The 25,636-nt window shown below is 41.9% G+C and overlaps 1 protein-coding gene across 1 annotated transcript in view; it reads right to left on the bottom strand.

Annotated features, from left to right (window-relative positions):
• LOC119385910 (elongator complex protein 1-like) overlaps nucleotides 1–17,043 on the bottom strand; it is a 37,614-nt gene extending 20,571 nt beyond the window's left edge. Inside the window, exons 1-15 of the mRNA XM_049414155.1 lie at nucleotides 17,020–17,043; nucleotides 16,772–16,909; nucleotides 16,357–16,438; nucleotides 15,385–15,465; nucleotides 13,409–13,494; nucleotides 13,084–13,183; nucleotides 12,710–12,800; nucleotides 10,935–11,058; nucleotides 10,761–10,857; nucleotides 8,442–8,672; nucleotides 7,708–7,884; nucleotides 6,781–6,865; nucleotides 5,126–5,287; nucleotides 2,067–2,170; nucleotides 241–335 (exon numbers count right to left, since the gene is read on the bottom strand). Of these exons, the coding sequence (XP_049270112.1) occupies nucleotides 241–335; nucleotides 2,067–2,170; nucleotides 5,126–5,287; nucleotides 6,781–6,865; nucleotides 7,708–7,884; nucleotides 8,442–8,672; nucleotides 10,761–10,857; nucleotides 10,935–11,058; nucleotides 12,710–12,800; nucleotides 13,084–13,183; nucleotides 13,409–13,494; nucleotides 15,385–15,465; nucleotides 16,357–16,438; nucleotides 16,772–16,795 (1,539 nt within the window). The 5' untranslated portion in view covers nucleotides 16,796–16,909; nucleotides 17,020–17,043. The remainder of the gene's footprint in view (nucleotides 1–240; nucleotides 336–2,066; nucleotides 2,171–5,125; nucleotides 5,288–6,780; nucleotides 6,866–7,707; nucleotides 7,885–8,441; nucleotides 8,673–10,760; nucleotides 10,858–10,934; nucleotides 11,059–12,709; nucleotides 12,801–13,083; nucleotides 13,184–13,408; nucleotides 13,495–15,384; nucleotides 15,466–16,356; nucleotides 16,439–16,771; nucleotides 16,910–17,019) is intronic.
• Nucleotides 17,044–25,636: the final 8,593 nt, after the last annotated feature.

Here is a 25,636-nt window from a genome sequence, read left to right as displayed (position 1 = left end):
TTATATTTAATGGCACAATAAATTGAGGTATCGCCTTTGTTCAAAGTGTGAATAAAATTTCTGCTATTTAAACAGTCTTGTTGTGATTAAGCTAAGTACAGGTCAGTCAAATTCGCTTAAAAGATGCACAGAACAAGACACAGATCAATTATCATATGCTGCCGAGAGAACATCTTGAAGAAAATTTTCCTAATAAAATTCTGTCAAGAACGTGATGACACGTCAATGGCATGAACGCACCTGTTTCAGGACTTCGCACACAGCAACAGTAGTGCAGGGTTTTGGAAGCTTAAGCGGAGTTGCATCGCCGCAGAGCCACGGAACCACAACTCCATCTATCACAGAAAAGGAGAATGAAAGGTCATGATGACAGCCCATGTGTAAGCCTAGCTAAAAGGTGATGAAACACATATACATGTAAATGCAAAAATGCACACACTCAAACTTGGTTATAGTGCCTTTCTGAGGTCAGTGTTTCATAGATAAGTCAAGAGCATCTCTCTTGCATCTGAGATGCAAACAGTGGCTTCCCACAAGTTATGAAATAAGGCTAAAACCTACTTATGCGTTCAGGCAACAAGGAGAAATTCCTCTTTTTTGTATATTTCCTATTTGAAAAAAAAAATGTTTAAGCACAGAATTCTGTTACACCGTCTAAAACCTTCATATCTTCACACTCCTTGAAACACTGCAATTTTCCTTAAAGCTGAGAAAATTGAAGTTGAAATTGAAATTTTTTATTCCGCAACAAGAACACGTTACGAGGAGGGCAGGTAAAAGCTGTGAGAACAGCTTGAGTAACCCTGACCCCCTAGTACACAGGGTAGCACAGAAGATGTGCGGCTCAGTATTAAAGAAAAGTATGTTTGACAATGCGCTTAAAAAAAATAAAGATGCGACTACCTTTTTTTTTATGCTATGCAGGCCTAAAAAAAAGTAGTCGCCACATCACATTATACAAACACTAATCGCAGTTGTTTTGGTGATCTGCTAGATAAGTCAATGTTATGTTCCTTAGTTATGCGGTTGAAACTTTAACATTCGATTTTCATAATTTTTTCTACATTTCGATATGTACCACACTTCAGGTTGATGTACATTATAAGCAGGGAAATTATTCTCTAACCTTGCTATTCTTGCAATCGTATCATTTTTCAATAAACCGAACTTATATAGACAACTCGGTTTGTAATCATGTATTGATGCAACCTGAATGATGCAGTATTTTTTAAATAATTCTGCTGTGTGGCAGCGATACGGTACTTTACAGGCTAGACACAAAGCTTTCTTTTGCAAGATAGTAAGTTTGCTAATGTTTACAGTTGTCATTGTGGACCATACAAGGAAGGCATAAAACAACGAGTTATATATGAGCATGTTGACAGAAATCGGAAAGTAGTAGCAATCGCAGCGCATAACGCCGATTATCCGAGATTGCTTAGTAATAATGTGGTTCACGTGGTCATCCCATGTCATATTTTGTGAAAAATACACGCCTAATGATTTAAAACTTTTGACAACTTTAATTTCTGAGTTATTTAACGAAATGATGGGAAACTGAACTTGTGCGTGGCGGGGGTGAAATAAAACAGCTTTTGTTTTATTTATGTTTAGATTTAGGGAGTTTACTTGGGCCCATAAATTAATTTTAGATAGTACGTTATTCGCTCGACTACCTAGATCGCTGCTACATCTGCTTGAAAAAAAAAACTTGTATCATCAGCGTATATAATGTAATGGGCTAATGTAATAATGTAACAGAAAAAGAAAGTTCTTCATAAAGACATTGTACAAATCAAAAATGCCCGCTTGAGGGGCAAGCCAGGAAATGTCAGTTAGCTGACGCTTCTCAGATAATTCTATTTAGTGCACATAGAAAACACAAAGCCGAGTATACATGTACGCATGATGAAAAGTCACACATGCACTTCATATGCAGCTGAAAAAATTATCCAGGTAAAGGGTAAGTCACTCGTCATTAGTTTGAAACTATATATTCTAATTAAAGTCAAACACATTTAATAAATCCTGTCAAAAGATGCCTCCAAATCAATGTGTCTCCTTACCTGGGTTTGGAATAGCACAACTACCATCCTGGTACTGAATGCAGACGATCCCATTTGAACTTGTAGAGATGGTTAACACTGAGCCTTTCAACGTACACAACGATCTAAGAAAACATAATGGACAACCTTGTCACATAATATAGACATAAGTGCTATTACAGCATAACACTTTGGCATGACAACAACAGTACCTTGAGACCCGGCACTGTTTGCAGTCTAATTATACACTCTCTCATGTGGTGTTAAAATATAAGTAGTGAGAATCTCTGCTAGTCCTGTATACCACATCTGTCTTAAAGCCACAAATAATAGTAGCTGACAGTGCAAAGTGTGAGAAAACTGCTGTTCAATAGGAAGCCGAAGTGTAATCCAAAGCAATGTCAATGCCAAAGCAAAACATCTGTCGCACACTTATGATGACTCATAACAGAGACTACGTATTGATATTTTTCAGTATAGAACAGATGTTTTGCGTGCACACGGCAAAATATGTCTCCATGCCCGAGGACAATAAAGAGATCAGCTTGGTTGCTTCAGTCTTGTGAACTGCAAACACATATTGAACTACTTTATTGAATAGCATCAAATAAATCTGCACTGGAATGAGTGCACACGAAGATGCTCACTTGAGAGTATGGACAGTAAGTTTTTAAATTACAAAATTATGTCCCGCTGAGATCTACTTCATTGTTTCTTACCAACTCTGTCCAAAAAATCAGTCAGTGACTTACTCAGCATGAGTAAGTAGAAAGTACGCATTCAAGATTCTTGTGCACATTTTACCAAACAGTTTGTCTTGCTGGGACTGAAGCCAGCAAGCCAATGTGCCAATCCCATGCGATTACCCGAATCGTACTGTATAATAACAACCATGCAAAACAAGCGTAGTTTTTTTAAAATGCCATTAGGTACATACAGGCCATCAAAATCTGCAAGAACACTTTGCTGGGCTGTCGGAAGCTTCAATCTTATGTTTTTTTTTCTATATTAGAACGTTCCCTTATTTTGAACATCAGGTATTAACGAAGGTATTTCTGTGTGGAACGTAAACTTGTTAAACGAGGCGTAACTGTATCCATGTTTAATAATGCATATCGAAGTTCAGCTGCAGTTATTTTTTGAAGGTTGATAACTAGAGCTGTACGAATAGCAAACTATTGGGTGCTAAGCAAATTCGAATAACAAAGTTTGAGTGCAAATCAAATCGAATAATTTTGTAATATTTCTCGAATATTTTTCTAATAGTTCGAAGCGAAACTACAGAAAAAAAGTTGCAGAAGATCCCTGAGCATATTCTTACGAGTCAGAAACATGAAAGCGTTTCTTTTGGCTAGGTTGATGAAGTACTGGAGGGGTGCTGCTAAGTCGTGTTCCCTAGATGTCTTATGAAGAATGAGAAAATGTAGAGGCCGAATTGTGTTTATTTACATGATTTGGTACAGCCAAGGTAGTGTTGACAACACTTTACAGGGCACCGGCGTCAGTGCTGGTGGGAGAGGTCACGTGTTTTCTGCACATGGTTTTTGCGCACGCTGGTCGAGTATGTGCTTTTGCACACCTGGCCAAGTAATGCTTTCACGTTAATTTGTAGTGCATGCCTCCCCTTCTTCCCCCCGAAAAGCAATTCCTTTTGCACAGCAACCTGTACACCTCGCGGCAGCGCGCTGTCCGCTGCATGGTTCGCATGCAGTGTTACCTCATTGCGACAGACCTTCATGGTGTAGTGGATTTAGGTCTGTTGTAAAGGGAGTATGTAAAATCCAAGTACTGTTAGAAGAGACATTTTTGCAAACGCCGAATGGGTATGCTACAACCGGAGAGAATTACAAGTCACAAACACGGTCAAAGAACAGATTCATTTAAGGGTGGATGCGGCATTCTTATCATGAATAATAACAAACAATCAATTTCTTTGAAAATCATGTTTTTAGTTTCTGTAGCCCTTTTTCTGGTTCCAAAATATCTTCACTGAAAACTACGCAGATGCGTGGTGAAAAATTTGTTGCGCCTGCCGAGGTGACGAAAGTTATTGCGGAAATTGCAAAAAAAAAAAACTGCGTTTTCAAAATATTATAGCTCTGCAACGGCGCAACGAGGCGCCGCCATTCTGGGCTCGTTGGAAAGAGCATTTCTTTGTCCTCAAATTTCCCACTTCAGCTAGGTCTTTTATTCAGAAACAAGCGTAGAAAAAGCAAATGTTTGAAGTTCGTTTCTAGGCCTCCGATTGGCTGCGTCTAACATGTTGCTTTAGCACAAATCGCCGTTGGTCCAATCCTCACTCTTGGAGAGTGTCGTCTGCTGCTTGCACGTCGCAAGGTCAAAGCAGTCGAAAATCGTGCTACTTAGTGGTGCGTTCACACTCGTTCTGTGTTCATGGGTCGACGACCATTCAGAATATAGTTACACTTTAGTTTGGCAGCTGCAAGCGGAAGCTCAATCATCAGATTATGATAGTGCGCTGCGCTCGTTGCGAATATCGCAGACGCGCGCCTTGGGCCGACCCGTGGTTAGAGGTTCTGCTTATCAGCACTTCAGACCTCGTGACAAAGACCACCGCGGGACGACTCTTCGTACTCGCGATCGAACATGATGTACTTTGAAACATCGGTAATCGCAGCCACGCACATTGGGACCGAGCTTACTGCTCGAAGTCCTGGCTAGACCTAACTCTGCTCGTGGCACTGATGTACGAGACGAATCCGAACTTTGCGGGCAAGAACATTGCGTCGCCCGCTGGCTCTCGAAGTTGTGGATGGGCATTTTATGCATCAGCAGTGGACCCCAGCCAAGCTCATCACGCAGCGACCGCTTAGAGCATCGGTGGAAGCGGCTAGCAGTTTCGCACGTCGGCGCCCTAAAAACGCAAGACCAAGCACACTGCATGCCAATTTTTCTTTATTATATTTATTTTCTGTTATTATATAAGTCGTTATATTTATTTTCCGAAAGTTCGAATACTTTGAATAGTAAAATTCCAGTGCAAATCGAATCGAATAGCAAACACTATTAGAAAAATATTCAAAAGTTCGAATATTCGCACACCCCTACTGATAACTTACTTTGCAATGAGATGCGTTTCTTGTCCATGTTTGATGTCCACTCGCAGCAGCTGATGGGATTCCTCGCTGGTACACACACACAACAGATAATCTTTGGAGGCCCATGTCCAGTGGTGCAGGCTCATATCATGCTCAGGTATTTGAATTCCGTCATGTTTTATTCTGTAAATATACAACACACCATTCAGTTTGTGCTCAGGTGCAATAAAAGCATGAAAGCATCACACTTTAGCCCTTTTAATGTCACATAATCTTGAATCCTTGGATCTCCCCATTTACACCTGTTTGTAATTTGCAGTGGGGTGGTTGGTCAGTGTCTTTGTGCAAGTGATCAAAAGAATATTCACTGATGCGAAAACATTCAGTGGTTAAATATTAAGAAATGAGGCATAATAAGAAGAGGTTGACTGCTTGTATTACATGCAACCCAATTTGAGAATAACACAAAATGGATATACAGTGATATAACGTGGGAAAAAGAAATGCATTACAATTTATTGGTGCACCTTAGTGAACCAGAATTGTGCACTCCCCCCTTTATATGTTCGGAAAAAGAAAGGAGAGCAATCGTTGCCAAAATATTTCTTCGGCATGAAATTCGACTTAAGATTCTGGGAACTAGTAAGGAAACTTGCGGATCTTAGCATGTGCAACGGAACAAACACAGAAGAAGAAGACACATAAACCGGACGGCCGCTTCTGCACCCACTAACTAGCCCAAATTTCTGCGTTGACTACTAAGGAAACCTGAAAGGAAATTAACTTAAGGAGCATTACATAGGAGATAAAAAGCTCACATTATAAGTTCAACTACAGTAAGATCAAGGAGTGGAGCCAAGGACGTCTTGTAATAGCTAGAACAAATAATTGGTAGCATTTATGGGTAACTACATAAGTGTAAAAAAATTACGCCATCTCCCACTCAAGGGAACCATGAGGGGATGCGAAGCAGCATTGGGGGTGCACACCAAGTTTCCGTTACGTTCACTGGGCATTTTTGTTAGTGTGTGAGGTTTGTATTTAGTGTTTGTGTTATCATTACGTTGTGTTTGTGCGTTGCTTTCCGTTAGCGCCGAGTGAACAAGTGGCGCCGACGTTGACGTTACAACTCATCTGACCGGGAGTGAAGAAAGAATGATGGAAGCCGATCAAGCGCACGCGTTTATATGCACATGAAATGGGGGAGGGAGAGGAGAGAGTTGGTTACAGGCTGTATTTGGCTGTGGCACGTGAGAGGAGAGGCTGCGCAGCGGCTGCAGCGCGGGGGAGGAGAGGAGAAAAGGCGACCGAACATCTGCGTAAAGGAGGAGAGTGGGAGAGAGAGTAGGCGCATGCGCGGTGGAGCACGGACGCCACCACCAAAGACGGACACAGCCCCGAGCAAAAGCTGCTTCGCATCTAAAAACGAAAAGACAGTTGAGGGAAAATTGAATAAAGCAATGATATAAAAAAATCTGCAGACAAAGAATAGGTCCAGCTGACACAGGAAACAAGAGGCTTGCAGAATGGGCTGTGGTCCCAATTCTATGTGGTTGATAATTACTGTTGCTTATCATAATAAGGGTTAAAAATTTTAACTCGCAACACGTAACGGCAGCGATTTCTGAGGCAGTAAGGTAGTACTGACCTGTATGGCCCATAGCATTCAGGTATACTCGATGTAACCCCAAAGCCATTTTTCTCCACCTGCACCTTCAAGCTGCAGTGTGCAGCTGCTGCTGGGTGGCTTCACAAAATCTCCTGCAAAACAAACTGCCATGACTGACTGCACAATTCTTCTGTACAATCCCTATTAATTGCTCTCTGGGCAAATGTGCACAAAAACAAGAAAAGAGGCTGCTGAATTTTTTATCTACTCTGTCAATCATCTAGTATCCTATTCAGGTGAGCTATAAATGTGCTTGTCTTACCGGGAAGTATTTTCTGCACCCCACTGTCAACGAGTGGATTCATCATCTTTGATTAAATTTCATTTATGTGCATTCCGTGCTTTAAGAAGCACTGCAGTGAACAGAGAACTATGAATGTTTTTAAGTAAAAAAAAAAAACTGCCCATTTGCACATGTTTGTACGCACATCCTGATACACACACAGAGTTAGAGAGTTTTAGTTTGCAAACTTATTTGCATTTGCAAATTACTGGATGCAAATGTTATTGACGGAAGTAGTAGCACCACCTGGAGGTGCAAAGCCTAACTCGTCAAATGCAGCCATTACATTACTAACTTCACTGCTATGCTACTTCACTGCTGGTGTAAATTTGCAGCAGTGTCGTAGTCTTGAACACATTAAGCTTAAAATCTTCTTTTGCATGAACACATGTTGAACAGCAGAAAACATGCCAGTAACAGTAGTTAGACAAGGCGTGACCAGCTGTTACTACTGCAAGCATCCAGTAGTATGGTATTACGCAAATTCCCTTACATTTACCAGAATACCAGACACGCTAAAGATGAGTGGTGGCTAGTCTTTTTCCCAGTTTGCATGTCCTACACCTTACCAGAGGTTCAGTTTGAAGAAGACCTAACTGGTAAAGTAAATGAACAGACAGTAAGGAAAGTGGGAAAGATTAACATCCACACCTGGACAGCTGAGCACGAACACGAGGCTGTTTTCGTCCTGAAGTACAATGGCAAAATCATTCTCATGCTGCCCAATTCCAAATGCCACGTCATTGACAGATGCAGCTGTCTTGACTCTGAAGCTACACATTGGTGGGGGTACAACAGCCACCTTGAAGAGAGTTGCCAGAACAGTATCTGCATAAACAGCAAACAGAGGTGAGGCGAACTATATCCATGTATATGCTGTATTATTTGCATATGTAAGATGTAGTGAAAGAATTTAAGAAAACTGAAGAACAGAATGAGGGTGCACACAAACATTTACTCACACACTTGGTTCCACGGCAAACCAGAATGCACTAAAACAACAGCAATGGCCATTTCACAATGATCCTAACTGTTAGCATGTCTAACTTATCCCTAATTGTGCATACCACGATTGTGTTAGCATACCAGTCAGCATGAAAGACTCGCTTGTCAAAAAGGAAAAAGGTCAATGTAAAGAATAGGTTTTAAGAAACTGTTCCCGCTCAGTGGCTCGTCAGGGAAGCCACAGCAGAGGACTCCATATTAAGTGCAACCGCAGTGGTGTGCACCTAGCCTAATTACATCATTGCCTTGGCATTCTGCCTTACTTCTGTATGGCTGACATGGCTGATAACTGAAACCATGGCCTTCTGGTGAGCAGCAGAACACACAATAGCTACTAAGCGTCTAGGCAGCATAAAGGTCACAGAGTTATATCTTGTTACCTCCATCGATGACAGTCACGTTGGCAGTGCTCTCCTGTGTCCCACAGTGGCTCCTGTGCACAGCCCAAGACCATGTGTAATGCCAGTACTGCCCGTCAAGAGACAGCACATGCAGACTAAGCATGTTGCCCTCATCCCAGTGAAGATCAGCAAGTTTCCCGAGTTCACCCGTGCTGAGCTGCAATGTCTGCTTCAGATACCAATGATAGTTCTTCATGCTGTACAACAGCACTGGACAGAAAACAATCGTACAAAGGACGTTATATAAAGCCACAGTGGTCAAGTAGCCCCCCAAAAAATATGCCTTTCAATGAAAGGTAGAGCTGTGCGAAGAGCAAAATTTCGGGTGCGAAGCGAATTCGAATATTGAACTGTGAGTGCGAATCAAATCGAATATTTTTCGAATATTTCTTGAATATTTCTTGAATATTTCTAGAATATTTTTCGAATAGTTTGAAAGCGAAATTGCAGAAAAAAAAAGTTAGGGAAGATTCCTAAGCATATTCTTACGAGATAGCAACATGAAAGTGTTTCTTTTCGCTAGGTTGATGAAGCGCTGGCGGGGTGGCGTTTCATAGTTGTCTTATCAAGAATGAGGCTATGTAGAGGCTGAATTGTATTTATGTACATGATTTGGTGCAACCAAAGTGTTGCCGACAACACTTTACATCTGATAGGCAAAGATGCCATTTCCTCAGCCTCTCCTCCTCTTCCAACTTCTGTGGAAGCCCAACTGATGTGGCGGACAAGGGTGTGCTCCCTTCAAGTCCGGAGTTCCAAATCTGCCTCGTAGACGTCTATATATAAGAACATCTGAAATTTTGGATGCTAAAAAGCTTCGGCTTCCGATTTTTCGGACTTCCTGCCCAAATTTCAGGTCCAAAACAGCATTAATTGAGCCCCCACCTCCGCCACATCTTTCATCTCCATGTTGGAACCAGCGTTTTCTTGAGTTAATACATTTGCGACCGTAGCGGATCTTGAAAGGCAGCTTTGCCGCAATACCAGGGTGTCATGAGGTGAAGCATATTAAAAATCTAAGGACCACTTTTAATCGGACGTTGTGTCTTGGCCAAGTTCGACCGTACCGGAACTTGAAAGGCAGCTTTGCCGCAATACCGGGTTGTGATGAGGTGAAGCATATTAAAAATCTAGGAACGACTTCCAATCGGACGTTGACTGTCTTGGCAAAGTTCGACCGTAACGGAGCTTGAAAGGCAGCTTTACCGCAATACGAGAGTGTAATGAGGTGAAGCATATTGAAAATCTGAAGGGGTCACTTTCAAACGGACGTTGACTGTATTTGTTTTTGGGAAGTTCGAATAGTTCGAATGGTAAAATTCCAGTGCGAATCGAATCGAATAGCAAACACTATTCGAAAAATATTCGAAATTTCGAATATTCGCACATCCCTAATGAAAGGACCAAAGAGGTAATGCCACCACCAATTTCAAGTATGCTGTTAGTCACAGCTGTTACAATATGAATAATAAAATAACGAGTGTATTACATTAGCACTGTGCAATAACCACAACAGCAACTGGGAGTTGCCATTGACCCAAATTAGATTATTCTTACATCTGTTATCATAACAAACAGTCATACGGTTTGCTAAATACTGGGTACTGCATACTAATGGATCAATTCCCAGATTACTACATCGAAACGTAGTCATGCGGTGCCAATACTGCACAGCGTTGCCGACATATGAAAAATCAGTGAACTGAACACTGAATACTGGCATTCTGTAAACCAATTTAACATTTGCCAGTGTCACTGTGTAGCCTTGGAGCCAGTTCGTCCATGGGCACTGTGTTCCAATTAATATTGAGTACGACTGCATATTAAACAACTTCAACAATGCCGACATCCTGGGGGATTGTCCAGGTGGCCATGCAGCCATGTGCAGCAGCCTTGGACATGCACCTACTACACAAAGACCTGGAACCCAGGAGGAGTGGCTGGTGGACTCCTCAGCAGACATCACGAAAGCACTGATCGAACACCTCCACACTTCAAGGCCTGTCTGACGGCTAGGCCTTGCTCTTAGTGGACCCAGACTGGGCTTTGTTTTAAATAAATTTGTTCTCTCTCTTTCTCTCTACTACAATGCGCCTTAACCGGAGACTGTATTACAACAAAATGTGCACACAAAAGCAGACAGACTCGGATAGTACCAAATCTCTAGGATTTGGCATTGGCTATATTTGCATGCCTCGAAAATAATGAAAAAAATTTAAACATAAAAATATTTAAAACATGCAAAAAATGCTCACATTGTTTTTATTTTTTTAATGGAATACTAGAAAGTGCATTTACCTAGTTCTTTGGGAGGCAGTGACGATTCATTGGACGGAAACATTGACCCAACCACAGCCAGTATGGTAGAGTCTGGACTCCAGGATACCTCCTTCACCTTGAAGAAAACAAAGTGCAGGCTAATGTCAATTCATGGATAAGAAAGAAGAAAAAAAAATAGAGATAGAAAGGTACCTTGAATTCATTAGATCTAAAAGGCAGCTGGAAACCTCCATGATTTAAACCATTCTTCTCAAAAAAGACAATCATGTGCTTGTTCGGTAGACGTTGGCTTGAAGCAATCACACTGCCTGAAGGCCTAAGGGGGAAAAAAAAGACAACAACTAGGAAAACCACCACGGCTTTTCACAAAGGCTGCCTTCATAAGTTGTGAAGGTCACCGACAACAGCTTGTGTGAGGGAAACCCCCCGTGTTGTCATGAAACCACACTGTCCACGTCAAAAGATATCTACTAGATGAATGGGTCATGTACTAAATATCCAAACAAGGCAGAGGTACCCACCTATAATGGAGACATTGAAGTGATGAAAAAGATGTAATGATATTAAACCCTGACATATTACATGCCAGAACTACCATGTGATTCGATAATGAGACATGCCATTAGGTATGTGAGACTGGGGATTAATCGTGAGCACCTGAGATCCTTACATGAAGCGATCCTTCAAGATCAGGGTGAGTGTGGTTGAATAAGGGTTGAAACCACCCACGAAGACTGAAGGTCTAAAGCTGAAGCCAACATTTCAATAAGGTGACTAATCTTTGTCAGGGCGTCGATGAAGACAAGTTGCTTTGTCGGAGCATTGGCTGAAACCAGGATTTCCTTACCGCAAACAATGCACACAAGGCAAAGTTGCATATATCGCTTTAGGTGACTAGTTTCTTTAACACATTTTTTAGATTACAGGCCTGTGCATAACCTTAAATGCATTTAATATTCATCTTCCTCAAAGCAAATATCTATAACATTAATCAAGTCTATGATTTGCTTCTGCTAAGTATTTATTTTAGAATGTCATAAAATTTCCCTAGTTTGCAAATGTAGATACATTTCCAATGAGTGCCCCTTTTCTGCTCCTCTAGTGTATCCAGCGTGAAGACAAGACATTAACCAAGGGTAAAGCTTTAATACAAAGAAAAAAAAAACAACTCAATGCCTATGCAAGGACTATGCAAGAAATTGAAAGGGCATCAAGTAATGCATTTTATTATGCTGCTAACTTTTGGTGATGCTAGTGAGCTGCTGATTATTACTAATGTGAACAAAACACACTCATAGAAGCAGAGCACTGACATGGCATGTAGTATTTTTTGCAACTACCAGTTAAGTGCACTCAATGGAACTTGCACAGAAGATAAACATTATTCACTAACGCTACAATAACATTAGCATCAGTATCCATATGTAAACAAGCTCATCAGAAATCTGCCTAGCTGGATGGAAGATTCTAGAGACTAAACAAGGCACCAGCTAAAGTTTAAAGAAGTCCTCACATGTCACCAATGATTTGGTCCCTTCTTTAGAAGGTGATGGAAGCAGTCGAAAAAACAGCCATTGTATCCCTTCTCATTTTGCTGTTCGTTCCCCCTCTTTATCATGTTGCAAAGGCCATGGGCCTACACAGTAGGCAACGTCCCCAATGTTGCTGGGACAGTTCTGAACATACCACGACTTGAGGAGATGCCTCCTTATAGTGTTGATTTTGGTGACAGTCAGCCCCTGAGGAACAGACTAAGATGATCTTAGAATTTCAGTGCTACCTTAAACTTTGGTTGCTGCTAGTTCAGCATCAAGAAAATGCCCATATAGTGCCATGGTACAAAATCAAGAAACTTCACCTCCTGGTAATTTTTCACTTGAAAGCACAGTAAGTCTTGGAAGAGTGGTAACCACTCGCTAACCAAGAATTAGCGAAAAGGAATCAGTCGTAATGCTTCAGGCACTCACTTCCAACTGAGGGCTTGTTCCAGGCCATTCATGTCTGCGCCTGTGTACTGCAGTGTGCCATCTCGGCTCCATAACCTCAACTTACGATTTCCTGCAAGGATATGCAGAAAGTTGCTGTTACGCCTGTGGTACTGATATTGACAAGTAGGGGCAGACATGCAATACTCTTGTACCCAGCAAACACACAACTATAAAGCAAAAAACTACGCTAAGCCACACTTGTTGGTATGTGTTGTATATGTCTGAGCATAAAGTTGAAGCTACTGAATAATACGAGATAAAGAGATTCTGTTAAATGTTACAGAAAAAAACGATGAAACTGGACCAAAACTATAATCTAACAAAATAATTTCGGGAGGCTTCGTCTGACGTACCTACAGTAGGGTTGATGCAAGAAGTGACAAAGTACTGGCCATCACCGCGCCATGAGACACGAGGACACTTGTCGTCCCACCAGAAGGCAGGCTCAGGAGGCTGCACATTGCAAAACGTAAAGAACATAGGTACATTACTATTTCATTAGCTATCCAACCAATCATCATCATCTACAAGCAGCCATGGACCTCACAAATAAAAAAAAAGTTAGCAATTAATATGTAAGCAAGCAAAGTTGGAAGTTCTGACTTAATTTTAACAGCTAGCAATGTACTTTAATTTAAAAAAACTTATGCTGAGCGAGACATGTTTGCAAGACAATACCTTCTCCTCCACCTTGGCAGCTTGCTTCCCTTCAGACCCATGAAACTGAGTTTCTTTGGAGCCCCAGCCAGCAGTGATGGGAACACCTACAAAATTAGAGTTGTGAACAAAGAATTACATATCAAGCTTTCAAGATGAAGAACCTGTTTGGTCTCTATGGAAGTGGCATGAAATAAATTAGAAAGTGTGTACACAGTAGAACCTCATAGATGTTCCAGTTTGTTAAGGTTTAATGGCTTTTACACTCTGAAATGCTGGTCCTGTTTGTTTAACTCTCATAAGTGTCATGTGCATTAATCTACTGTTGGTTTGCATGAAGCTGAAACATTAGCAGAGCTAGCAAGTTTAAGCATTTAGCTCAAGCTACTCAGATGATGTTCTAACTACTCACATATTCATTATATGCAGGTGACACATATGAAGAAGCCCTACAATTTCTGGTAACTTTGAAAGCTTTATTACGCTGTGTTGGGTCTATAAGGCCATTGTGCTGGTATAAATGCACTGCTCGAAAGGGGCTCTTCAGAGTAAGCCAGTGAAATTAGTATATTACTTTTAAAGTGATATCTGTAAACCTTGTATTGAACTTTTTTCATTGTATAAGAACATTTAAGACAAATGACACATCCTGTGAATTAAATGTGTTATGACTGCTGTTTGAGACCCGCAATTATAAAACAATTTGTGAAATAAACCTGTCAGGACTAGTACCACTGGCATATACAACATTCATTTACACACAGCACACAAATACAGCCAGTAATATTGCTGCATTTCATCGTACAGTAAAAGATTGTTAATTCGACCTTCATTATTTCACAAAATCGGAAAATTCAGACATGTTCCCTGGTCCCAACCACTATATGCATTGTTTAATGGCATCAAACTCTCATTAATTCGGCCACATTTAGCTGCAACCCAGTTAATTCAGATGATCCCCAGAGCGCGCCGAGCACCGAGCGACGCAAAGGAGCAAAAACAGCGTTGACAGACAACCGGAATGATGCAGTGCTGTCTGCATGGCTATCTTCATCAGTTCGTGACCACGGTTTTGTCCACATGCGAATCCGCCACTGTGCAGCTTCGTTTTAACTTGATGAAATGCGTGCGCAATGTCACAAAACTCATACATGGCGGAAGCTGTTGAAGATGAAGAGATTTCAGCCGCGGACGGTATGCTGGCATAAAACTTGTTTGCTACATTGTGATGAATAAATGATCATTTGCCGGCCACTTTACCTGCGAAAGAACTATCATCACGTGTGTGTGATGGTGGTGGAGGTACGTAATTAGGGAGGGGTGCAGAGCAAGTTTCGAGCTAATTAAACACGGCAGTCTGGTGCCATGGTCACATTGAGAAAAAAGTCGCAGGATGTAGAAAATTGCGGCTTTTACGCTGCTCTTGTGCAAATAAGTACAGGATTTATGTATTCATCAAGAAAACTAAAGTGCACTGATGTAAAGAGACATTTGTTTATTGTTTTCTTGATATTTTCGATAATTCGGCATTCGGTTAATTCGGGCATTTCTTCTGGTCCCGTAAATCTGAATTAATAAACTTTTACTGTACTAGCAATTTTAAGTAACCCTCCAGGAAAACTTTTGCTATTGCCAGGATCATCAAACCAATATTTCATTACTCTTACATTATGAGGACACAATGCAATGTGTACAAAGCATCATGCTACACCTTGACTTCTTTTCAATTATGGAACTCTGACACATTTATCAGCAATTCACATTAATTCATGACAAAAAGCATAAAACACTAAGCTACCATGGCATGGCAATGAAACAATGCAGTGAGCTCAACAATTGAGGCTTGCAAGTTGTGCATTATTGTACAGGCTGTTTCGCACTTAGGGGAAAACTCGGAGCGCTTCGCAACGTGCCCCGAGATTTGCCCTAAGTGTGAAACAGCCTGTACATATTGCAATACACTAACGAATGACATCAAACAAAAGCCAATTACTTACATTCACCAAACTCTTCCGCATGGAGGTCTTTTTCTGAGATCATGTCAAATTCCTTTGTCATAAGCAACACCTTGTCTTCACCTAAGGTTCAAGGAACAAGGGCTTTGCAATGTTAATCATAGAAGAAACGGTAATCAGTAGTAGCACTTCATCCTACATTATGCTACCTTGTTCTCCTCAGCTTGTACGCAAGAGTATGGTGTCTTTCAAATGTCTGCATTCCGTGACAAAGAGCTTCAACATATTCAAGTTATGAACTTTGTATTTAAAAACAATGTCCTACGATAACAGTTCAATCTTTTTCTTTCTATGGTGAGCTCTTAGATAACAAGAATGTGCTGCAGATATGAAGATATTAAATGTATTGAGTGCATCAGAGGAACAACCAATGTTGAACTCATAATATGCGATACGTGAACATACAGCATTGATAGCGGGTGGTGCTATTTTAGTAAGTCACGTCGAGACCCCTATTGTGATCCCTTTACTTCCACTCTGAACATGAACTTCATAATGTGCACATAATTTTAACCAAGGAAATGCATGCTGCTTTGACAATTACATAAATAGAAGGTAGCAGTCGTTTATCATAATGTTTCAAACACTAGCCGGTCATCCAAAGATCACCTATAAACATCAATCGGTCCTCCGAAAACCACAACTAGTAATACTTCATATTATCCCACCATCACAGCTATATATCTGTACGTCATCAAAGTTTGATATCGGCGATCAGCAGCGGATATACAAAGGGAGCCTCTGCCTAAAAGCAATGTTTTGACAAGGAGTATGGTCTCTGTCAAGAGTGCCCCAGCTGAAAGGTTGACTTGAAGCTTCCCTAATTCGGTGACGGGTGATCACTTCCTGCGAACATTGTTTCAATTTAGCATTTGAAGTTGTACTTGTGGAATTCCACAAAACACGCAAACCATGGAGGCAAACGGTGGAACAGACAAACGAAAACGTACGCACCTGAAATAACAACGACGAGCTCATAATCTGGACTCCATTGCATGGCCAAAATGCCCCCCGTAACGCTGCCAACAGCTTGAGCCTAGACAGCCAAATTGGAGGACAATCAAGGTCAAATACTTCAAAAGCTAAAGTGAGCCGCGATGCTTGTTTAACGAGCTGAAACATCTGTAGCGTTCAGGATAAGTACAAATGTAAACAAGAGGAGAACGTGAAACGGTGGCGCACTAGAAATGCGCCAAGTTTGGGCTACAGCACGCGATCACTGCCGCACATTCACCACTAAAGCTGTTTGTTTCTCTTTCTTCGATAACTTCAGTGCCAACCAGTGAAACATCTTTAGGCCGTTTTCAGATCGGTGGTTTAAAAGAGTCACAAGCAGTGAAGCATTTTCAAAAGAAACCACGTCACTTACCTTGCATTTACTGACATCGTACATCAGTATATCACCAGATTTCTTTCCGATGCATAACGACTGGAACTCCGACAAGAAAACGAAGCTTGATACGACGTCGCTGTCATTGCCCAGCTCGTCAACCAGTGTCTTGGTCTCCTATAAAACATCAGTTCATTCAAATCATCATGTTGGTCATGAATGCCCACTGCTATTAGCAGTGCTGGTAGTACCGTGCAGCATGCAGAAACTAAAAAAGGCGTGAGTACCTCGAGATCTCTTCCGAAAGAAACGATGCATTCCATCGACGACGTAAACGTTTCCGGAGTCGGCGTCGGAGCAAATCCGTCTGTTTGTGCCTGCCAGTGACAGCTTTTTTGTTGAAGTATGTCGAGCTGCAGATTCCGCATGGCTGATATTTTCTGAGCGCGTTACAGAAAAACGCGCCGCTTGAAGAGTTAACGCTGCAGCAGAACACCACACATACAATACGGAACCGCATTGGCGCATGCACGCGCTACCAGTGTCGTTGACTAACCTCAAGTGTTGCGCGAGAGTCGGCGGGTGATGTCTCCATAACAGCTGCTATAAATCACAAATAAAATTTTAAATAACAGACAGTAACCAATAGAGTGTTTAAAACGTCAGGAAGAAAATAAAATATTACCTTTAGAACCTTGTCTTTGTACGAGCGGTTTGCCCAGTTTAGAGTCACGTCAAATTCCCCAGAGTGGTCAAATTTCGGTAATGGGGCGGTCATTTTAAGCAATCAGACGGAATTTGACAATGTCCTGAATAGCAGCCGGTTATGGCCCGGTCTCTATGCCGCAAATTAATTTCTTTTCTCCTCGTAAGTATATAAGACTGGTGGCATGCATAAGCAGAGTTTAATAGGGCCCCACCCATCTAGCTCCCTTCCCTTTCCCTCAATAAAAGTTATTCTTCTTCTAATCCAAACTGAGAGTTTCATTCATTGGATTTTGTTCTTGGTATCTCCCAAATTGTACACAGATTGCGTTACTTCGCTTAGTATCGATTAGGCTAACTCGCCAACAGTAGCGTAGCCAGAAATTTTTGGGGGGAGAGGGGGAATTCAACCATACTTTATACATGTTCGTGCGTGCGTTTGTATGTGTGCGTGTATATATACGCATACAAAATTGAAAAATTTCGGGGGGGGGGGCAGTGTGAACTATTCCGCCCCTCCCCCCTGGCTACGCCAGTGCTCGCCAATATTGTAAGCCTACAGCAGCAACTTGGCACAGAGTGCTGAGCTGGCGGTATAATTTCTGTGAAAGATGATGAAAGCGTGGGATATTTTCTCGGCGTTTATGGAAGCGTCGGGATTCTAATGATCCTGACTGGACTGTCATATGGGTCATTCCACGCCAAACGCCCCAGCCATTTTGGCGACCATCTCAATTTTAATCGAAAAAAATTGTGCTGATTTATTGCATTGAAAACAATGGATTGCTAGAATATTTCAGAGAGAGAAAAAAATTGTCACGTGGCAGCATGTTGAATTTCGCAGAATGTCGTCCGAGTGATGATTATCTGAAAATTTATTATTACAGTACCGTTTCTTGTTTCAATACCAAATTTGGCCTAGATATTAAACAAAGGCGTTTATCTAAGGTGTTCGAAGCTCAATACTGCAATTTTTCGGTCATACACATCTCCAAAAATTTTGCCAAAGTGTTCTATGTTTGCAATTTTTTCTTTATGATATTACGCTATATAAGAATATTTTATTAATGAATACTTACTCTACAGAAGGTATATTTTGCGTTAAAAATATTTTCAGACCACTGACGTTTCTAAATTTTACGAGAAAAGATGACAAGTTTGAGAAAATCATCATTTGGTCCACATTAAGACGCAATTTACACCATGCGGTGCTCTAATTACAAATCATCTTTATACGTCACTATATGCAATTAAATAGCTCTTCTATATGGCAAGTTTTATCATTAGAATTTTTATTTTAAAGAAGAAAATAATTTTTGACGGCTAGCTTCCCTTTTGTAACAAGGTAGCTTCCTCGTTGAAGTTTCCTATTGCCGTCAATGTGAAACTTCAAAAATTATTTGGTTCCTTAAAACAAAAGTTGTAATGATAAAACTTTCCATATCAGAAGTACTATTTATTTGCTTTATATTGAAAGATGATTTGTAATTCGAGCACCAAGTGGTGTAAATTGCGTCTTAATGTGGACCAAAATGACGATTTTCTCAAATTTGTCATTTTTTTCTCGTAAAATTTAGAACCGTCAGTGGTCTCAAAGTATTTCTGACGCAAAATATAGCTTCTGTAGAGTAAGTAATCGTTGCTCAGATATTCATATATAGCGCAATATTATAAGGGGGAAAATGCAAACATGAAACATTTTGGCCAAAATTCCTGGAGGCGTATATGGCATAAAAATTGCAGTGATATCACTGAGCTTCGAACACCTTACACAAACGTTTTTGCGTAGTATCTAAACCAAATTTAGTATTGAAACGAGAAACAACACTCTCAGAATAATTTTTCTGACAAACAACACTGAGACGACATTCTGCGAAATTCGGAAGGCTCCCACGTGACCAAAAGTTTTTTTATCTCCGAAATATTCTAGCGATTGGTTGTTTTTAATGCAAGAAATTAGCACAATTTTTTTCGAGTACAACTGAGATGGTCGCCAAAACAGATGGGACGCATATACTCAATCGCTAGGCGAGGTGCGTCACCACATTGGCTATTATGCAGATGCCACCATATCCGTATATTCCCGGTCAACGAGTTTTTCCTGTTCTAGGAATTTCGTTAATCACTGCATTTAGATGTGACAGAGCACCAAAGGTATTAGAAATCGAATTAGTTTGTGCATTTAAGGCATACCCTAGCAAAAATTCTAATAGAAGCGTGTATTAGTCTAATAAGTTTTTCTATTAGATGTATTGGTCTTATAAAATTTTTATTAGCCTAATAGATGGATGTATTAGTCTAATACATCCTTCTATTAGCCCTATTAGTTTGTATTAGTGAGCTGTATAAGACTTGTATTAGTCGAATAGGTCTCGTATAAGTTTTGGTCTGGCACCTATTCGGCTAATGGAAATATGGGTATTTGGTTTAACAAGCTGGATATTTGTATGTAAGGGTTCAACTGCAATATTGATGACTCAATTGGTTCGTCTATTAGCCTTATTAGTTTGTATTGGTATGCTATATATGACTTGTTGAAATTCATATTAGCCTTCATATTAACCCAGATTTTTTTGCGTCAGCTTTGACATGAGAGATAATAAAGGATACGCTTACTATTTTCTTCTTTTCGTGCATCTTACCCTTCGCTTAGCGAGGAGCAGAAATTGTAATGCTTCTTATTATTGAACAAACTTGTTGGGGTGAATGTACACTGTATAAACTGGAGCAGCGGTACTCGTTGAACAGTTCACTGGGTGTTCATGTATATATATTGCACACAAAAGGCGCAGGTGCAGGTGCATCTCCCAAAAGTTGGTTTATATGATTTAGCGTCCCGAAACGGACTCATGCTATAAGAAGCGCCGTAGTGGAAGGAAATGGATAATTTCGACCACCTGGGGCTCTTTAACATGCACTGACATCGCACAGTACACGGGCCTCCAGAATTTCGCCTCCACCGGAATGCGACTACCGCGGCAAGGATCGAACCCGCGTTTTCCGGGCCAGCAGTCGAGTCACCGCGGCGCCAAATCCACAAGTATAGTTCACGTTCAGTTTTAGCTGCACGGAAAACGAATCTTATCCAATGCTACGTACGTTACTATGCTGTGCAGTTCACTGCTACAGACATTGATTGCATTTGTTTACCTATTTCGAGCCGTGTCATTTTCCTTGCATCTGAGCTTGAAGCCTTGAGTGGCGAAGGGCGAGTTGCCCAAGGGACAATTTTTGCAAAGTTTGGCAACGGACTAGACAAAGCAACTGTGCCGAGTCACTTCATGCTATCCCGCTTTGCATTCAAATGCGTAAAGGCGCGAACATTTTGGAGTAAAAACTGGCACAATTACATCATCTCATATCTTCATTCAAAATAGGAAGGGCAGAGGTAGGTTAAACAGACGTGAATTTTCGGTTTGCTACTCTACACCGGTGTGGGTAATGTTTCGGAAAGAGACAAAGAGAGAGAGAGATAAATAAAAAACAACGTTCTAATTAGCGCCTTCAACTCATTCTTTCAGGATAGGCTGCAAGCAAATTGAACGTCTATTAATTATATATGAACTTCAGTGACGTTAATTAGACCTTCACTTTTCTTGAAATATTGCTTTCCTTACTAAAAGCGCGCTTCGGGATATAAACGTACTCACACTGTCTTGTTGGTTTATTCAGATACAATGATAGGCCGCATCGAATCGACTAACTAGAACATTTAAACGCTACTGCATCAGTTAGAGAGATAGTCTTCAAGGCGGCGGTAACCTACGAAACGTTCTGCTCGCTCGAAAAACCAAGACAATAAGCCTGCATGGCCAAAAGAGACATGGGACGCGCGCGCTATGCGTGGACCTCTCGTTAATGAAATGCAGTCGATCATTTGATTCTGCGGTGGAGGTCGATAAAGAGGCCCACTCCCAGCCGAAAAAGAATATAGGTGAAGGCTGTCAATAAAGAGCACACTGGTTTATCTACACACATTGAAAGTGGAAATGAGAACAAACCGGTAGATATAACACACACAGGCCTGCGCACACTCCTACACACACACACACACACACACACACACACACACACACACACACACACACACACACACACACACACACACACACACACAAACCACACACACGCGCGCGCGCGCACGCACGCACGCACGCACACACACACGTGCGCGCGCGCATGCACAAACACGCACGCACATACACATACACATACGCCCACGCACACGCGCACACACACACTTGGTCAATAGACAGATTTAGTTGGGCGTCCGTACGTTGTTGCGGACGCCCAACTAAATCTGTCTAATAAATCAAACGTCCGTGAACGCTGATAGAGGCAAGTGCTTCTTTTGTTTCCCAACAAACACTCATAGATAAACACAGAGTCACATAATCGTGACTATATATATATGGAAGCCTGAGCCCATTTCTGCACTATAGAGCTGCATGCCGAGGCCTTCATTCAACGTGGTGCTGCCATGCAAGCGCAATGATAACAGCAATTACAGCATTTAAATGGGCGCACGAAGCAATACCTAGGTTCGTCGTACACTCTAAGAAAAAAAAGAGTATGCGTGACTCTTTTCGGAGAGTTCTGACTTGCCACGTATAGGACTCTCTTTAAATAGTCACGGTGACTCTCTTGGTGGGTCAGGGTCGGCTTGCTCTAGGAGAGTCCCCTGACCCTCTAGGAAGAGTGCAAAGACTCTCATCGGGAGGATCACGTTACCACTCATAGGGAGTCAGACGACCCTTGCCCGTAACGCTCCTAGGGGAGTCAAGGGACCCACACCGAAGCATCAAGCGACTCCACAAGTATTTTAAGCTACTCATTTGATCCTTGCTCTACTTTTGCGCGACTACTGTTGAAAATAGTGGAGTATTCATTTTAAGCAAGTCGAATAATACTTGCCGTTCTGCCCAGCGACTGTAAAAAAAGAATAGTTCAGTTTTAGCATTATTTTAATAAAACTCGTCAAAACAACACATATTTTCCAACAAAGTTATATAGAAAGGGCGAAAAAGATGGTCTGTGATTTCCAATTAAGAAGTTTGGGTATTCCTCATTTACATGCTTCTATGAGTATAGCCAACTAAAATGTGTGACTGTGATGTGCACAGTGTCATATGGTGCTAAATGAACAGCAGAAATCGCCATCATGTTTCCATATTTATTCCTTGTGATTAAGAATAAATAAAGTGGTGACGGCTTGAGGCATCAGACTTGTGGCTTGCTAGGTTGTCGCTCTTGTCCAGCGTGAGCACCATGAAAAACGGTATCTGAAAAGCAGAACGTGATATTATGATGAGAAAATGAAATTGCAGTAAAGGTTTGCAAAACCTACACAATAAGTGGTTCACACAGACATAATAAAGGCTAACAACAAAGCACATCCTCCGTTTGTAAAACATGCGGTTATTGACCGCATGTTTTACAAACGTAACCCATCCTTAAATACTCAGATAAACAGATGCGAGTACTAGGGCCCGAACGACACCCAGCGCGTGCGTACGCCGTCTACGTCGAGATCAGACATGTCATATGCTAGAATTAGCGCACATAACTCCCACAATCACGTACACTCACTCGATTCTGTTATAGCGCCCAACGTCATCGCAGTGTATGCAAACCACGAAAACAGCAAACAGAAACGAGGGAAAACGTGCACGCCGGCGGCCGCAACAACGCGCGCCGTCGAAAGCCTAGAGCTTTTTCACTTTACCGGCGAGGCGTGTCCAACTTGTATGACTACCGCGTACGTTCTGGAAGCCACCGTACTATATCTGCACCTCAAACTACCGTCTTTACGCCAACAAAAAACATTACATATAGTGCGCCTGAGCGTTCTGTACACAGGCTTTTTTTTTTTTTTCACGTTCCCACGCGTGGAAGCACGCTGCACACTCAAGGTCGATGGAAATATTATGAAGTAGACTAAAGTGCATCTCAAAACGACATCTTGCACCTTCAGTAGTGCAGACACGACGTGCGATCAGCAAGAAATGACCCTCGGTTATTGTTTGCATCGCTCACTTTATGGGAGTTTGTACAGCAACGCGCATAACCGTGGCAACTCGTTAACTGACAGCTTTAGTTGGGCATCCGCAACAGCCCCGCGGATACAGGCTACTGTTGGAAATGCCGGGCAGATTCCGCAGAGCTGCTGCAGACGCCCAGCTAAAGCTGTATAATTAGTACCTACGAAAGCAGTACACTCACCGTTTACTGGCGCCCGTTGTCGGTGTCTGCAGCTCCATGAATATTCCGCCCTCAAGCGTCACTTCGTGCACGGAGCCGGCTTCAATACCACCGAAGACGCGCAACCAACTCATCCACGCAACGCATTCCAATAGACCAGGAGACTGAGACGACTGAGACATGGGTGTTCTCTGACTGAGAGAGGAGAGCGACGCGCCACCCCGGCGCCAACCCCGTCTGCGTCTGCGAGCAACGCGCCACAACGGCGCCAAAGGGCGAGCGTGCGATATGTATGGCGTATACGGCGGCTCTTCCGTATACCGAAGCCAATCGAAAACGCGCTTCAGGAGGGTCCAGTGACTCCTTCCCAAATGCGAACTCTTTTTTTCTGCCTGTACCTTCCAAAAGGGGTCAGATGGACACCCGAAGGGAGTCACGGTTCCATGACCCTCTTTTGACTCTCTTTTTTCTTAGAGTGTACACTCTAAGAAAAAAAAGAGTATGCGTGACTCTTTTCGGAGAGTTCTGACTTGCCACGTATAGGACTCTCTTTAAATAGTCACGGTGACTCTCTTGGTGGGTCAGGGTCGGCTTGCTCTAGGAGAGTCCCCTGACCCTCTAGGAAGAGTGCAAAGACTCTCATCGGGAGGATCACGTTACCACTCATAGGGAGTCAGACGACCCTTGCCCGTAACGCTCCTAGGGGAGTCAAGGGACCCACACCGAAGCATCAAGCGACTCCACAAGTATTTTAAGCTACTCATTTGATCCTTGCTCTACTTTTGCGCGACTACTGTTGAAAATAGTGGAGTATTCATTTTAAGCAAGTCGAATAATAACTTGCCGTTCTGCCCAGCGACTGTAAAAAAAGAATAGTTCAGTTTTAGCATTATTTTAATAAAACTCGTCAAAACAACACATATTTTCCAACAAAGTTATATAGAAAGGGCGAAAAGATGGTCTGTGATTTCCAATTAAGAAGTTTGGGTATTCCTCATTTACATGCTTCTATGAGTATAGCCAACTAAAATGTGTGACTGTGATGTGCACAGTGTCATATGGTGCTAAATGAACAGCAGAAATCGCCATCATGTTTCCATATTTATTCCTTGTGATTAAGAATAAATAAAGTGGTGACGGCTTGAGGCATCAGACTTGTGGCTTGCTAGGTTGTCGCTCTTGTCCAGCGTGAGCACCATGAAAAACGGTATCTGAAAAGCAGAACGTGATATTATGATGAGAAAATGAAATTGCAGTAAAGGTTTGCAAAACCTACACAATAAGTGGTTCACACAGACATAATAAAGGCTAACAACAAAGCACATCCTCCGTTTGTAAACATGCGGTTATTGACCGCATGTTTTACAAACGTAACCCATCCTTAAATACTCAGATAAACAGATGCGAGTACTAGGGCCCGAACGACACCCAGCGCGTGCGTACGCCGTCTACGTCGAGATCAGACATGTCATATGCTAGAATTAGCGCACATAACTCCCACAATCACGTACACTCACTCGATTCTGTTATAGCGCCCAACGTCATCGCAGTGTATGCAAACCACGAAAACAGCAAACAGAAACGAGGGAAAACGTGCACGCCGGCGGCCGCAACAACGCGCGCCGTCGAAAGCCTAGAGCTTTTTCACTTTACCGGCGAGGCGTGTCCAACTTGTATGACTACCGCGTACGTTCTGGAAGCCACCGTACTATATCTGCACCTCAAACTACCGTCTTTACGCCAACAAAAAACATTACATATAGTGCGCCTGAGCGTTCTGTACACAGGCTTTTTTTTTTTTTCACGTTCCCACGCGTGGAAGCACGCTGCACACTCAAGGTCGATGGAAATATTATGAAGTAGACTAAAGTGCATCTCAAAACGACATCTTGCACCTTCAGTAGTGCAGACACGACGTGCGATCAGCAAGAAATGACCCTCGGTTATTGTTTGCATCGCTCACTTTATGGGAGTTTGTACAGCAACGCGCATAACCGT

The sequence above is a fragment of the Rhipicephalus sanguineus genome, chromosome 3 (genome assembly GCF_013339695.2).
Source record: "Rhipicephalus sanguineus isolate Rsan-2018 chromosome 3, BIME_Rsan_1.4, whole genome shotgun sequence".
Lineage (NCBI taxonomy): Eukaryota > Metazoa > Arthropoda > Arachnida > Ixodida > Ixodidae > Rhipicephalus > Rhipicephalus sanguineus.
Note: the sequence above shows the minus strand (reverse complement) of the source record. Positions and strands in the feature narration are given on the sequence as shown.